The sequence below is a fragment of the Convolutriloba macropyga genome, unplaced genomic scaffold (genome assembly GCF_964194025.1).
Source record: "Convolutriloba macropyga unplaced genomic scaffold, txConMacr16.3 SCAFFOLD_2076, whole genome shotgun sequence".
Taxonomy (NCBI): Eukaryota; Metazoa; Xenacoelomorpha; order Acoela; family Convolutidae; genus Convolutriloba; species Convolutriloba macropyga.
The window spans coordinates 19820-37395 of record NW_027453334.1 but is presented as its reverse complement, the minus strand read 5'-3'; the positions used below and the strand labels follow the sequence as shown (position 1 = coordinate 37395).

At 32.7% G+C, this 17576-nt stretch overlaps 1 protein-coding gene across 1 annotated transcript; it reads left to right on the top strand.

The window, feature by feature from the left end:
* Positions 1 to 235: 235 nt before the first annotated feature.
* On the top strand, positions 236 to 3121 carry LOC142358221 (tyrosine-protein kinase RYK-like). The gene is made up of 2 exons (XM_075409670.1): positions 236 to 391; positions 2772 to 3121. Exons 1-2 carry the CDS (start codon positions 330 to 332, stop codon positions 2881 to 2883), a joined length of 174 nt encoding a protein of 57 aa, XP_075265785.1. The 5' UTR covers positions 236 to 329; the 3' UTR covers positions 2884 to 3121.
* The last annotated feature ends 14455 nt before the right edge of the window (positions 3122 to 17576 follow it).

Here is a 17576-nt window from a genome sequence, read left to right as displayed (position 1 = left end):
CTATTCATTATGTTGCATCTATCACTAGATGTTGCATCCCTTACAAAGTTCTATCCCTTTATCCGAAGTTTCAATAATAGGCGGCCTTAAAGTGTATGCTGATGAAAATGGCCTTTAAAATCGTTTGCGCTGAGGCCAGCTGACTACTTTAGACAATGCAAAAAATCGATCTAGTTTAACAGTTCCAGAGTTCAGTTATTTTAAAAATACTTTATAAAAACTTTAATGTTGACTAAGTTTGTTTTCATATTTAGTGGTCGTTTGGAGTGACTGTGTGGGAACTGTTGACTTTCGCGCAGCAGCCCTTCCTTGAAACAGACCCGTTTGAGATGCTCACTTACCTGAGACAGGGCAATCGACTCCTACAACCGCTCAACTGCCCCGACGAACTGTAAGTGTTCCATCATTTTCTTACGTTTTCAGACCCCAACGATGGTTTACCAAATTTGCTTAGCTACAAATTTTTCGGGCTAAGCTTCTAAAAATGAAGAGAAAAATTCTGAAAATACGTACATTTAAACTATATTTCAATTTAAAGGCAATTTTTGCAAGCCAAATTTGTCGCTTTGTCTTAAGCTTTGCAGAGTCAGTTGTTCATGTCCCAAAAATCGGCGTTTTCTCCGCAACTATAGCAGTTGTGAGAATTGTTGCTGTCCAACATTTTGGCCATCTTTCTTTGGGGGTTATTTGGAGTGTCTTTCAATTTTTTGTTTCGGTTAGTTGCATTGAGGTGTTTTTTGTACTCTTCGAAGTTTTTATTCAGTTCTCGTTATTTACCGCATTGTTTCAAGTCCGTGGTAGAATACGGCCTGTAGTGTTTTTTTTGGCATTTGATTGAGTTTTATGGATTTTTACATGGCTAGTTTTTCTTTTTAAGCATAACCAAATTCCAATCAGATTGATTTAATGGCCGTTCGAGGGTAAGCGTGTGTAATATAGGAAGACCATGAATTGTATGAATGTTTTCTATTATTCAATTGCGTTTCTCTTCGGCTCTTAACCGTAACCTCGGATGAAAGGGGGCGTTCAGAGGCTTTGCATGGCTTTTTCAGTTTACAACACCATGTTATGAGTATATTATTGTGATTATAACGATAACCAGATGCTGATCGTTATAAATTTATAAAATTTGCGAGCTTTAAAAGTCATTTGGTTAAGTGTATACTTGAAAAGCAATCAAAAGTCATGGAAATATCGAGACGAAAAAATTATTGAAATGAGTTGATATATTAAAAGACAAAAAATAAATACGTGAGAACATAAGAACGAAAACTGTGAACATCTTCTGTTTCTTTCTTCTCTTAGTTTGAATAAATTAAAAGTTTTTCTATCAATATCTTCCCCAGATATCAAAAAATTTCCAAAAAACACTTTCTCGCTTATAATGAAAATATGTACCAATTTTGTAACATAACCGTTTTGGTGTTACGTTTTTGTTATTGTTTATGAAATTGGAGAAGAAAATAAAAAAGCACTAAAAAGCACAAGGAAAATTCGACATTGGGTGTTATCGTTCAAAAACAAAACTGGAGGAATTTCAAACTGGTGTGTCTTTACCCTATAGACGTTCTTTTACTGTAAAGAGCTGTCGATCAACTTGCTAAAATTCTTTGCATCTGAAATATGTAAATTGTCTGACCATTACTATAACCTGTCACATTGATTTTATCGAAAAATAGTTTACTGTAGTGTCATCATAACTACGAAATTGTTGCTTGCAGTAGAGTTGTTCTCAGACTGTTTTGTTTTTTTTTACTCGCTGTCGGTGCTATTGCAACATGGGAGCGTTTTCCGTACAAGGCAAAAGAATATTTCATAAATCTGTTGTCTGTCAATCCATTTTTAAGGGAAAAAGATCAAAGCATTTCCAAAATAATTTCCGAGACATTTTTTTCGATAGCAAAGAATTGTTCAGTGTACCTGATTGTTTATAATTGTTTCTTTTCCCTTCTGAATCGCTTTCGGGTCCTTTAAGTTTCTTAGCACAGCTACTGGGCATATTTTGACTCGGATTGTAAGAACTTTCTGCTGACAAGTGGGTTGCGCTTTGTTTGGCGTTTGATAATACTTGTAATTAATTTACGGTCCTACTTGAAAAAATTTTATTTTTTATGTTCGCGTACTATTCCAGAACTAACTTTCTTAAACGAAATTTCAATTTTCGCGATTTTTCTGCTGCAGCGTTGAATACATTTTATAAGAACTGTTCAGTTAAAAAAATGTTTTCGTACTATGATCTATAGTTGTTGTAGCCTTGCTCCATTAGTGAAGCAATGATAATTTTCCACCACTTTTGAATATTTTCAGAAATATTTTTAGTCTTTCTTCTTTTATGATACGTTTTCACCAGAAAATATCTTAGGGTGCGCTTGGAGGCAATGAGCCGTATATACTTAGAAAAGCCTGATACTTTTTCTTTCAAGAAAGCTTTACAAAGGAAAATTGACACGCTACTGTCAGCATGAGTCAGATATATTGATCAACAATACTACTGTGTTAGACTTCTTAGCCATTATGTCATAGTACACAATCTTTCAAGGGACTCAAAATCTAGCTGTGCGCCGGCTTACTGAATCAATTGACAAAATAGTCCCATAGAAAATCAATTCTTTAAAATAGTCCGGCGGAAATCAATTCTTATTAAAAAATTCCACCAGACTCGCACAGACGCATGGACGTATTGTTTATAGACTTACTGTTGTTGTTGTTGTTGACGATGATAAAGCATGGAGGAATAGGGAGTTTTTTATTGTTTATTTTTGTTGACATAGGTTCCGACTGATGGAATCATGTTGGAGCTGGGACTGGGAAGAGCGCCCCAAAATAAGCAAACTTCTCTCCTATTTGATCGACTTCAACAAAACCTTGGGCGCCTATATTTAACACTAAACAACACAAAACGCAACAAGAAAAGCGCGAACAGACGGTCGAGAGTGAGATAAAGACAAGGCAACAGACAACTTTGTGTGAACAAACAAAGCAAAACAAAACAAAAACAAAAACAATGCTTGTGGTTCATCAACCTGCTACTTTATTTCGTTTCTATTTCATTTGTCAGTCAGCATAACACTTATTTCTATAGATAAGCATATAGATTCAATTCGAATTTGTTCCAAAACTCTTCTCCTTAAAAAAATGAGAAAAATTATCATGAACGAAAATTATCATGAAAATTATCGACAAGAACGAAAAGAATGTAGCCGATTTTTTTTCAGCTTATATGATGGAAAGAAAAAAATCATTTATCCTAAGGTGCCCTTGATACCCCCGAAGTCAGTAAAAATAAGGCTTTTTAGAGCTCTTTGATCTTTGAACCGAATTAGGTTTGGGTTTGACCTAGAAGTCTAGTACTTTTGTCATTGTGCTTGGCATAAATTGTTGTCACAACTGTATCCGACAACAAAAAAGGTATCAAAGGATTAAAATTCTGCAGAAGACTGCACGAAAAAATTATTTGATGTCCTATTTTACTGTTCCGACCCACTTTAGTGGGGGAGGAATGATATACTCAAATGGGTTCTTTCTTTTTTTGTTCAGTCAATTTTGGCCGATCGATATATTCATCGTAGAGAAATGTGAGTGGTATCATTACAAAGCCTGTTCAGGGTAGAATACATAACCAAACGATTTCTTACAATTCGTTTTATCAACGGATTTCTTGAGGTTTTAAGTTTTCTGAACATTTGATTTTTTTTGTTTTTGTTCTCATTTTCCGAATTTCTACGCAATTTTTGCCAATTTTGGTGAAACATGGTAATATGTTGAAACTGTCAACGATAGTGGTTTTTGTTTGACTTCTAAAGTTAGAATAGTATTGTTGAACCGTTTGATTCATTTTTTGCTTAAAGTTTTCCTAAACTTTCAAAAAATTTTTTTGTTTAAATTTGACAGATTAACACACATACGAAAAGCTGATACAATCTGTGTTAAATCCAAAGAATGCTATTTTTATTTGCGTTTCCCCTGAGAGTGTTACTGAATTCAATGGATGCCGGTTTTTTGCTAAATTAATTCGATAATTATCCAAATTGCGCCATTTATTTTTCAGATTGCCTTTTTTGTAAAGTTACCCATATCCATATTGTTTGGGACCAGTACGTGGTGCTGATAGACGAACATCAGTATCCAAGCTGATTCTGGTCTGACCGGTGTTCTTTACTGTCCAAAAATATTTCTGATTGTAACCGGTCACTATCTTTTCTATATTTCCTTTTCACATTTTTTTTTTCATTATTACGTTGTTTACAGAGCAGAACAATTAAAATAAAAAGTTATTAAAGACAGTTCAGACTGTATTCCGACGTGGTCTCAAGGAAACATACTTTGTTTTTATAGTCGAAAACTTATGGTCGTTTTGACTTTGAAAAACAATTGTTGTCAAAATAAACAAGGGAGTACTTTTTATGAACAAAAATTTAAGCCTTTCAACAAATGAAAAATGCAACCTGTTTACTGATTTCAGCTGACAGCTAAAATTGTCCCTGAGCGTGTTAACAAATTCTTAAATAACAGATCAGTTCAACTCAAAGGTTATTAAGGACAGGACAGAATGTGTTCCGATGCAGTCCCAAGGAAATATACTTTGTTTTTATAGTGGAAAATTTATGACCGTTTTGACTTTGAAAAAGAAATGTTGTCAAAAAAAACAAGGGAGTACCTTCTACAGACAAAAATCTAAGCCTTTCAAGGAATGAGAAATTGAAACTGTTTACTGATTTCAGCTGACAGCTAAAATTGTTCTTGAGCGTGATAAAAAAGATTGCAAAATATTTACAATATTGCAAAATATTTAAAATATTTACAAAAGTATTTTTAATTTCACGCTTGCTGTTTTTTGTCTATTTGTTACCTAGTCTCATTAATAACTGGTCGCAAATTCTTTTTATTGTTGTTGAAAAAAAGCTTAATGGGACATATCTAGCGTTTTAAGAAAATTTTGTTTGTTTCAACCTCTTTGACACCAAGATTTCAAGTAATTTTTTGACTTTCTACTAAATTTGCCATTCTTTTATGGACACATGGCATATTCTGAAAAATGACAGACGTTAAGTGCTTTTGTTTTTGACACCAGTCAACCTATTTAATTGTACAGTTCAAAGCTAATGCTTCCATAGTTACGAAACTAATTGTTTCGAAAAATACAATTATTTTTAACTTTGCCCTTTGTTCTTTTTTGTTTATTTTTTACCTAGTTTCATTACTTGGAGGTCATATATCAAGGAATAGATTAAGGTCTCAGAAGCGTCTACGCCGTTTTATTGAATATTTTACTTCTATTTTTGTTCTTCGTCTGTGTTCGTCCTTTGTTTCTATAGACGTAAAGACGTACAAAATATTCTGGACAGGTTTCAATGACAGATTTCATTCTCTTCATATGGATGAATGAATGAAGATAAACCTATTTAAAGGTTTCAGGTGACATCTAATGGCTTTCATCATTCACAAAAATATATACGCACTTTTTAACTTTGCAGTTTTTCAGTTTTGGTTTATTTGTTACCGACTCTCATTAACGACTGACCTCGTTTTTCTGTTGAATTACAAGTCAACTTGTATAGCTTAAGTTTAATGACGCTGTTTTGACTTTGCGTTTATGTATTTTTTTTCATTTAAATTGACTTTTGGGTGGTAACAAAGTCTATTACGCTATTTGATTTGGTCGTTTTTCTTGTCTCGTACTCCTAATAATGGAAGCTTTCATTGTCCTTCTAATGTGGCGTTATTTTTTTTAACTTAGAGAGTTGACATGGACGGAATTTTTATATTCCTACACCAATTTTTGTTAAACAAAATTTGAGTTTTTGGAGGTCAACTATCTTTTTGTCATTTGGTAGAAAACTATGCGAAGAAGTGGATCAGCCGGGTCGCAACATTATGTTCAAAAGCATATTACCGAGCCTCCTTGTTGGATAGACGACCAGAAAAAACCACAGAGTTTTAAAAAGTGTAGCAGTAATGTAGCAACAACAAAACTCAAGCTGGCTGGTTGATTTAAAAAGCAAAAAAATCAACGCGATCTCAATCCACTACCATTAATTTCACTGGTTTTGATTTTTAAGTCAACGAACACCTGTGAATTCACCTGATTAGGTGAAAGTTGGCGTAAAAAGAGTAATTGCACACTTTTATTTAGCCATCCAACAAGGAGGCCCGATAATGTGTGCTCGCACATAAAGTTCCAAATCCGCTCAACCACGTCTTTGATTCAATTGTCTACCAATTGAGGAAGCAGTGGAAAATTTTTCAAAAATTCTTAAGTTGTTCGAAAATAGTTGGTGTATCAATTTAAAAAATCGCGTTCAGCTCAAAACTCAAAACAATAATAGTTGAATAGAGTGCCAATGGTACTTATCATTAAAGGGAGCAAAAAACAACACAAGAAAAGCTTTATTTACGACCAAAAGTCGATGTCTACCAATTTAAGAAACTCAATCAAAAAACGTGAAAAAAGGCATCAGATAACAAATAATCAAAACTAATTGACCTGCATTTGACCAGAAAAAAGTCATTTGAAGTACCTTTAAAAAAGTTAGCAATTAGACAGAAACAAAAAGAGCAAACATATAGAAAACGTTGTTGTTTTTAGAAAAAAATTATTCTCAAAGATATGAAAGCCACTAGCTATCAACTGAAATCTTTCAATGGCTTTGATTATACTTTGAGACTAAATCATTGAGACACATTGTTATCCATATTGTCATACGATAACAAAAAGAACGAATGCAGGCAGAAATCATTTTTGCTAGGAAACGGAATCGAAGCCTATAAAATCACAATCTATTCATTAAAAAAGTGAATATAACCAATTGCTCCTTATTTCAAGGACAATAATGCGATTTGGACTTCATATGAATGTGTCATTAAAGTGATAATTGAACAAGACAACAAAACAGAGCCTCAAAAGAAGGAAATTGTCGAAAACTAAAGAAAAAAATGGGAATTCAAAATATTAACACCAGAAAACCGTTATTTTTGTGATAAAACAGGAAGGAACAATTATAGGTTCACTTGGAAGAGGCTTTAACCTCTCTCTGTGCTGAGATTCTGCTAAAGAATGGCAAGAAAATAGATAAAACTGGAAAGTCTCAAAGAAAAACATTTTTTTTTTTCAAAACAATTTTGTGAAAACCGTAAGTCATAACAAATATTACTTTCCACTAAAAAAATGGTGAACAGAATATTTTGTTACCGCATAGGATGCCAATTGGATACGCCATAAGTGAGACTCAGAAAAAGGACTGCAAAATAAAAACATGCATGTAGAACTTGAAGATTTGCAATTCAGTATACAAAAACGGCATTGAATGGAAAAAACCATGTAATGATCAAAGAAAATGCAGAAAAAAAAATTTTGAAAGGGACAGACTCAAAAAAGTTGTAACCTTTTTTCATTTAAGAAATCAGCAAAACATATGAAGCTATCGTTTTAATTACCGATTCAAATTATCGACCGACCACTAAAATTGTAACTCCAGAATACTTAAACTAGAGGTAAAAGAGTCTCTATCTGAGCAAAAAGATTTTAGTATCAGTTTTTAAATGTGCAGTACTGGTCAATGCGGACTAAGTTGGCTAAGGAAATATCTGCTGAAATTGTTCTGAAATTTTCATTCAATTTCATGTTTTTTTTGAGTTTATCATTAAACGAGAAGCCAATTAGACTGTTGTTAACAATTTTATCAAATTTTGGGCAAATTAGCAAAATTAGTAAATTTTGAACTAAAAACGGAATTTCGGCTTCTGTTCACAAAACTGTAAGCACCCATAACTCCTGGGGAAAAACATCAAATAATGGGACCTCTTATTGAATGTGACCTCATATTGAAGCGTTGATTTAAGTAAGACTCTTCTGTAATTGGGATCAAAGAAATGCAAAAAAAATTGATTAACAGACGCAAAAAAAATGAATCCGTTTTTATCGCAGAAATCAGCCAAATAAGTAAAACTGTTGTTATAAATAATGATTTAATTTACCGAAAGACGGATAAAATATTAATTCCGGGACAAATTATTACATATTAATGATTCAAAAATTATTCAAAACTCGGAACAATTGTGGGAATCCAAGCACAAAAAAATAAATAGTAAAAATTGGAATTTTTCAGTTGTTCAGGCAGTGGTGGAACAAAAAGGCAGTGGGGGAACAAACAGCACCAAAGTTATGAAAAAGTTTGAATAACTGGAACACAGATTACATTCCACTTTTTCAGATAGAAAATTTCTAACATAATTTTTCTTATCATAGAACTCAGAACTCTCTCAGATATTTTAAAACATTGTTTCTGAAAAACGTGTTTCCATATCAATTTTTTCAGCAAATACTTTGCTGAAAATGCAATTTAGAGAAGCCTAATAGAAAAACATCATTAAACTTAAGAATTAGATATTACAAAAAAGCTCTTTTTGACAGAAGTTTATACTCATATTTGACTTTAAATCAATGTACTTTGCAGGCATTTAAGGAATTTTTTAAAATATGACGTGGCAATGAAATTCTAATCGTTTTTTAATTCAACAAGAAACTTTTTGTTTAGGCATTTTTGCAAAAAAAACAGCTGTCAAATTTACATATTCAAAAACGACATTTGAGTCAAATCTAGATATTACAAAAAAGTGGTTTTCAATCAATAGCTAAACACACAATAGATTTCTAACCACGTTGTATTCAGAAAAATTTGTTTCCATGACAAGTTCTCTTCTCAAAACATTTTTGCATAAAATGCAGTTTAGCGATGCATAATAGAAAACATCCATTCGTAAAAGTAAGATATAACAAACAAGTTTTGTTTACAGAAAGACAGAAATACATACAGAAAATTGATTTTTTCGTTCTTCTCAACAAAGTCCTGTTGTATAGAATTTTTTGCAGAAGAAGAATTTTTGTATCAAAGTCAAAACTAAATGCGAAAGTTTTGCACGACTTGAGTACTAAATTTAATTTCAAACTGTCTGCTTCACTAGAAATTGTAGTGAGTATGCGTGATATGATTATCCTTAATGTTCAATTTCAGGGGTTTTCTAACATAGGCTCTTCTGTTACTAAAAAACTGACATATGAAAATTTCTGTGTCTCCACAAAGGAAAAAATATCTTCATCTGTTTTTTATTTAATTACCTATTTCATCCAAATAAAAAAGCCATTCGGTATACCATCTAATATTGTATTAATCTGACATCTTTACAACTACTACAGTTTCGATTTTTTTATCTTTGTGTCCCTACAAAAGACTTACATATGGAGAAAAACAATTTCCATAAAATTTTATTTCCATAAAAAACAATTTCCATAAAATTTTATTTAATAGAAAACATTATCTCTAAAAGAATTATCTAATACAACAAGAAGCATTTTTTGAATGAAGTTAAAAAACAAGCTTGATTTGTTTAGCAACGTTCTTTTCAGTTTCTTCAACGGCATTTTTAACACATCATTAGGCAAAAATAAAACTCTTAATATCTTTATTTCAATAAGAATCTTTTTTTGAATAGATATTTTTGCAGAAAAAACAATATCCAAATTTATATAAAAAGAATCTTTGGTGAAAAATTGTTATTAGAAGAAATCGTTTCTCAGCGAATAGTTAAAGAAACAGCAGATTTTTAACAACCTTGTGTTCAGAAAAACTTGTTTTCATATAAATTTCTTTGTCCATAAACTTTTACCGAAAATGCAGTTTCGAAAAGTTGAATAGAAAAACACTGTTTTTTAATGAATTAGATATTACAAAAAGGGTTTTTTGACATATATGATTACACAAAATTTACTTTTTCATCAACGTTCTTTGACAAAAAGAAATTTTGTAAAATATTATATATCAAAAAGAGAAAATCTGATCGTTTTTTTATAACAGGAAGCTTTTTTAAATTAGACATTTTTGCAGAAAAATAAATTGCCAAATTTGTCTTTTTCAAAGGACATTTTTGTAAAAACTAGGTATTACGAAAATTGTTTTTCAATCAATCAAACAACAAAAAAGTGATTTCTAACAACGCTGTATGCAGAAATTTTTGCTTCCATGACAAGTTGTTCTTTTCCAAACATTTTTGCAGAAAATGCAGTATACAAATGCATAGTAGAAGAAAATCCATTTATAAGAATAAGCATTTTACAAAACAGTTTTATTGACAGAATTGTATGCACAAATTATTTTCAAACGCTTTTTTCAAAGAAGGCCTTTTGTGTAGATTTTCTTGCGGAAGAAGCATTTTTTGTGTGAAAATCAAGAAGGCGAGTTTATTGTTAGACTTGGATACTACGAAGAGGACAATTTTTTAATAGAATTGTGGAAAAAATTGATTTTTGGTTTGACGTTCTTTAGAAAAAGCAAAAATTTAAAAAAAACTTATTTTGTTTTCAAGTATTATGAAATTGAAAAAAAGTAGTACCATACAAGTAAGAATTTATCATTTCGTCACCAAATTTAGTTTTTTTGTGAGTATAAATCGGGAGCGAGAAAAAAAAATAAATCAGTCAATGCATCATAGCAAAACTTTAAAAACTTTAGTTATTACAAAATGCAAGAAATATGAGTCCCTTATTCAGTTAAAAAGCATTTTTAGAGTTTGCTAGGACTAGTTAAGAAATGACTCAGCAAATACTCTTAGTTTCGAATATTAAAAACTAAAATCTTTAGAATCATATTTTTTCCTTGGTTTTATTCATGTCTTAATTTCTGTCCTGGAGGACATAATTCGACTTCGTTCATGTCTTCTTCTGTTTTTGCACCTTCCTGTTTTTCATTTTCTGCCAACAAAAGGGATTCTATTGATTGTTTCCTCTGTTCCAGATGCCGAAGGCTAAGATTTGAATGAACGTTTTATGGATATACTTTCAAATGTGCGATCAAAATTAATTTGATCCCGGTATTTCTGATCCCGACTTGTGTCATACGTTAGATTCAGGTAGACAACATTGTTACTTTTTCGACGATTGCTGATTTCTGTTCATCTTTCAATGGACTCATGAGTCAACTGGGCTTGCCGTAGAAAACGCCACAGGGCTGATTATCTTGTAAACTTTCATGTTAACACGCTCGGGGTGAAGTGTGTTCTCTTTTCCTATATGTTCAATCATGTTCTCGTCTATTACCTCATTTACCTACGCTTTGAAATCTTTTTCGATTTTCTGTTCTTGGTCATTGTCATTCCCGTCAGAAACGCATAAGATAGATTTTTAGTTCATTCTCCTCTTCATAAAACCCAATCTGATTTTCATACATTGGTCTATGGGACATTTCGTAATCGGAGAATCGAAGACGGACTGATCTGCTAGTTCCTTGTTTTCTGGAACTTGTAAGGTTGTGCGTTTTCTGTGTTTAATATAGAAGTCTACAATTATCTATTTGCAAGGTAAATTGTTTTTGGTGCATTCTCGATAGCAATGCTAAATAATAGAAGATGTCCTGGTATTGATAACGGTGGGTCAGCTAAGTTTTGGCACATTTTTGCTCCTTTATAATTGCTACATTTAAAAGTCGGCTGACGATTAAATGAGCTGGGAGGAGACTTGTTTTCAAGATCACAAATTTGATATTCACCTCGCCAGGTTTTTTTCCGGTTGAACACAACGAAAACCTAAACAAAACAGAAATGAAATAAGCTTCCGCGCTGCAACATTTACTATCTGTAAAAGTAATATGCTTTCTGTGCGCTATTTTTAGAAGCCAATTATTCAATCTGTTTCATACGTTTTGTTATTCTACGGTAGAAGATGCTTTCGCCAATTGCGATTTTGGAAAAATTCCAGGAGCAGAAGGAATTTCACTGGGAGGCTCAGAATTGACAATTAACTCAAACTGATAGTAAAATAAGATAACATGTCCCTGTAATTGATTATAGACGAGAAGAGAGAGAGAGAGAGAGAGAGAGAGAGAGAGAGTGAGTGAGAGAGAGAGAGAGAGAGAGAGAGAGAGAGAGAGAGAGAGAGAGAGAGAGAGAGAGAGAGAGAGAGAGAGAGAGAGAGAGAGAGAGAGAGTTTATTCCACTGAGTATTTCGAACATCAAAATTATAATTTTACATAACATAAAGCTTCAAGTTATCATTGGGCTAAACAGAAAATTGCAAAACACTCAGAGAGGGCAATTAACGGACCCAACAGGATCACTGGACATTGCCCTGTCAAGAGATGTAAAAATTCAAAAAGTAAAAATAAAACCAAAAAAATTGCAGAGAACCACAAGTTAAAAGCCAAAATTCTCGACAAAATTAAAGGAATTTTCAACTTCTGACCAAATTTTTAACCCCTTTAGTAGACCTCGGTCACAGCACGTTAAAGCGTTATGTGATGGTTTTTTTCCATTGTAAAAAGAATTCAAAATATGAACATGGGAAATTGATTAAGAGAAAACAGTTTTTGTTAACTGAATATTTGATAAAATGAAGTTATCGCTAATTTTGTGCACGAAGTTTACATAGGAGAAACCAGAAAGCTGATCAAAATTCGGTGGTAGAACATTGCTTTCCATTAAAAGATTAAACAGCTTGGCAACTCTAAATCTCACTGAATTCTGTTCATGTTTTCGTTTATATCTTGGTATTTTTAACAACCATTCCATTGACCTTCTTGTCAAATGGGTTGATCGCGATTCACAGGAAAAGAAATCATTGAGATAGGTGTCAGTATGCAGTTTATTCACTGATTTTATCACAAACTTTAATAACTCGTGTACATGCAATTCGTGAGCAGTTAAGATTTTATATTTCTCAAAAAGATGGGCGACATTTTCTGTGTACCTCAGGAAAAAAATTAGTCTAAGAATTTTTTTGCAACAAAACTAGGGGTTCAAGGGTGCTGTGATTAACACATCTATATACCAAAATGCCGTATTGAAATATTGGTTTAATATTTGATGAATACTATTGCAATAAAACACTTTTTGAAATTTAATGCCTTAACTTTGACACAATTCCGCATTGAACAGACAATTTCTTTTTTACCTCATCAATGTGCGTTGTGAACTTAAGTTTTTTATCTATATGTTCTCCAAGATATTTGCAGCTTTCTGATTCAGGTAAACTAACAGAATTCGATTTATAATCACAAAACCTATTGGAATTAGAGGCACTGTTACCTATTTTAATACTTATTCGACAACTTTTCTTAGCATTTAGTGACAGCCTATTCGCATTGAGCCATTTCTCTGTATTAACTAAGTCTCTTTGTATTGAATCAAAACCAATATTTCTTGCTATGAGGTTTGTATCGTCTGCAAAGAGAACAATTTTGCAGAATTGACATACGTCTGGAAGGTCATTTATGTATATCAAGAAAAACAGTGGGCCAAGAATTGAGCATTGTGGAACTCCACAATTTAAATTCTTCCAATAGGAGTTACAATTATTGACTGAAACCGTTGCTGTCTTTCTGATAAAAAATCTTTAATCCAATTAAGGCAAACGCCTCTTATGTCATATAATTCAAGTTTTATTAACAATATTTCGTGGTCAATCGTATCAAAGGCTTTTTAAGTCAACAAAAAAAGTAAAAACTTCCAATTTGCTGTTTTCTCGAATTGTTTCGGTCAACTTTGCAGTTGCATCAATTGTGCTATTTTTTTTTCGAAAACCGAACTGATTAGGGTTAAATAAATCGAATGTTTCGAAGTATGTATAAATTCGACTATACATGATACGTTCAAATATCTTACTCCATACAATGAGCATTGAATTTGGTCTCTGTTGTTTACGTCGTCTTTTGCTCCCGCGTTTTGCAGTGGCACAATTTTTGCTCGTTTTTATATACTTGGAAATTTACCAAATTTAAACGAGGTGTTTATAAGATAAACAAGATGCTTGCATGTTACGGATTTTGTTTCCCTAATAAAAATAGTACTCATATCATCAATTCCTGAAGATGATTTCTCTTTTAGGTCGTTAATGACTTCAATGATTTTGTCGCAATTAGTTTGATAAAGCCACATACTCTGTGAACTGTTAACCTGGGGTCTGACAAAGACCTCTTTTGGAATTGCATCTTTGAGGTTTGGCCCTATAACTACGAAAAAATTGTTCAGCTCATTTGCAATTGCTAAGTGATCTTCAGCTCTTTTACCATTTTTCGACAACGAGGGAATGTTAGTGTTTTTAGAAGTAACGCCCTTGAGCTCATTTATAAATTTGCTTTGAGTCTCCGATACATTTTAAGAATATTTACTCAAAGAAATGTTTCTTTTTTGCTTTGATTGTTTTCTCTACTTTATTACGTAGCCCTTCAATTTTGTCTAATTTTCCACGGTCCTTTTTGTCCTTCTTCCACGACTTGTGCAACTGATTTCTTTTGCGACTCAAATTTTTCAATGTTTTATCAAACCAAATTGGCTTTCCAGTCCTATTTCCATTAGGAATTCGATAAGGAGCAAACACTTCACATACCTGATTAAATGCAATTTCAAACTTCTCAAAAGCATTGTCAACATCGTCTGTTTCTTGGTATTTTATTGTGGCTAGTGACTCAGAAAGAGTTTCAATAAAAAGAGCCATTTTTTTAGGGGATTTTAAAAAACTGGTATCACGACAGCGAGATCGCGAGAAACTAATTCCATTATTGGTTTCAATTTACAGCACTGTGAGGAGATGATCACAATAACTTTGATTCTCCATTACAAAAGCTTTTTGAATTTTAAGGTTTTTCACGAAAAAATGATCCAAACGAGTTTCAGTATTTTGGCTGATGCGGGTTGGTTCAAGAAAACTTAGTTCAAAACCATTTGATCTTAATGTTGATAGATATGTTGACGTCAATCGATTAGCATCTAGTACGTTTATGTTGAAGTCTCCACAGACAATTATTCTGTCATAACTATCGCTAAAGTTTTCTAATGTATTATCTAGTTCAAAGATAAAATATTGCTTGTTTCCTCTGGGAGAGTTATACACTACTAACAAAGCGATCTTCAAATCTCCAATTTTTAATAGAGCTAAAAGACTTTCATCTAAATCAGAATTCAGCTCTTCAATCAAGCTTATTTCGTCTCTTATTTAGATCAGAATACCACCACCCCTGCCAACCCTTGATTTTGACAAGCAAGTATTATAGTTAGTTACTTTGAATAAGTTTGGATCATCTACATTTGTTAACCAAGAATCTGTTAAACAAATAATGGAAGGTGGAGACTGAAAACAAGAGATCTCTGCCTCTAATTCTTCATAATGTTTTTTAAAGGATCTGGTGTTTAAATGTAAATTTTTACAGGAATTTGATGCAGATACATTTTTGGTAGGTTTGATTGAACCATTGGCTGAATTTTAGGTAACGTAGTTTTCGCTGTCCTCTTCAATCCGAAACGGCTGCTCCTCAATACTATCCAGAAAAATTTCTTTGGCCTTAGGTGAATCACTTATGAGACCCATAACAAAGTTCAGCAACTCGTCTTTATTTGCTCTCCTACTTTTAAGCTCCTCCAGAAGATTTCTATTTTCATTTTCTTCAACGGATTTGCGCACACGTTTGAGAGAAGGCATCTTAGTTGACAATGGGGTTTCAGGCGCGAAATTTGGTGGATTTGATAAATTTGAAAACGGCGTGTTGTAATTTTTTGCATTTATTTGCATTGAATTCGTATCCGTACGGCTTGCTTGCCTTTGACTTGAAAGAGCATTCATTGAAAATCTGTTCAATACTTGATCCATTTTCTTGGCAATCGGCTGTAACTCAGCAATATCTTTGGTCGAATTAAGTTCAAGATAACGAGTCAACCCTTCGAACTGGATTTTAACAAGTGGTGCCGAGTTCTTAGTGGTCACTTTTTATTGTTTGGCTTCAGCGTCCTCTTTCAATGCCAGATCGTATTTGCTCAACTTTTCGTGGATATACACTGGTTCTCCATTATTTGGATTTTGAAAATTTCGGAGCAAACCCTTCCTTGTCCATATTCTCTCCTTTTGTTCAAAATACAAGAGTTTTGCGATTATTGGGGGTGGATTGAACGGCGATCCTCTACCCAGTGGATGGCAAGCTTTAATGTCACTCGGTTCAATGTTCACATTCAGAACGTTCTGGATTAGGCAAATAACATCTGATAGATAAATACCACTAGTACTAAATGGCAGATTTCGAAAAATTAAACAATCTTTGGATTGATATCTTTCAAGTTGATTCACTTTGATTTTAATTTGCGTCACCTCTGATTCTATTTGCGCAATTCGTGAATTTTTCGCGGCGTTTTCTGTAATTAGAAATTTCAAAATTTCTTTAAATGTTTCGTCGAGACCGTCACTCTCATGCACTTTTCCATCAGATCTCCCATGCTTCGCTGGCTCATCTCTAAAACTATTTAATAAGTTTATCACAACAATTAGGCAACTATTTGGTCACAGGAAGAATTAATGCCCTGTAAAAAATATAACGAAGCAGGTTTACTAGGCATAACGTGGAGTTTGAATAAGAGTTGTCATTTTTCTCCAGACAATTGAGATAACAATACCGTTTGATTAAATACAGGAACAAATTTTTTGATCAGGTAAGTATATTGGGGCCATGAACCAAATTAATTTGACTGTTGCGCTTAATTTAAAGACCATTGTTTTGCTAACGTGAGTTTCATCAACGGACAACTATTTGGAGTCATCGGAATCTTGATTTTATTCTGACGTTAACAGTAAAAATTTTAAAATCTTTCGACAAATTTCGTCGTCATAAATAAAATGCTGAAAAACTTAAGATGTTAAGTTTGGAGAAATTAGAAAAATTTAAAAAGATATTGGGTAAATTAGGTCCAAATAAAGTAATCGATAAAATTTGGGTCAACTTATGGAAACTGTGAAAATGTTGTATGATTTACATCAGAATTACGCGGATGTTTGACAAATCTTGAATAAAATTGGGGCCAACTTTGGTAAGAGTTGCAGGATTCCGGTTTAGGTTAGAAAAATCCTGCAAATAAAGTGGATAGTGTTGGATAGATCTTGCGTTTTGTTTTGGCGACATTGGGTTAGAATTCGCTGTATCTTGGATAGACTTTTCGTCAAGTTGGGTAAAAGTTGGAAACTTTTGGGTCAATTGCGTCAAATTTGCGAAAAAATTTGTTGATTATTCAGCGGATTTTGGGTAAATTTTTGAGAAATAGGTCTAAAATTGAGTTTAATTTTTCATGTCTTGGGAAAATAGGGCAATTGTCGGTTTTGTTGGTAAACTGGGTAAAGTTTTAGGTCAAATTTTTATAAATTTAGATGTTTTTTGACAAGATATGAATATTTTTACGTTGGAATGCGATATTTTTTTTCACATGAATTGGGGATTTTTGGTCCAATTTTTAACAATTGGGTACTTTTTTGGATAATTCTTGAGGTGAATTGGGTACTGTGTGTCAAGAAATGTGTATGTTTTTGCAAGAATTGGTTGGATTTTTAGGCAGGAATTCGTTATTTTGACAAATGTTCGACATTTTTTGCGGAAACCTGCGTAAACAAAAAATTGGGAAGGAATTGAGTTCCATTGATAATCTCAAATACAAAAAATTGGCATCATTTTTAAACTTAATGTTGTCAACATAGTGTTTAACGTTTTTTTTTTTGAAAAAAAACATATCTTGAAAAATTTTCGTGGTTTCAGATTTCCGATGATGAAATTTTGGAAAAA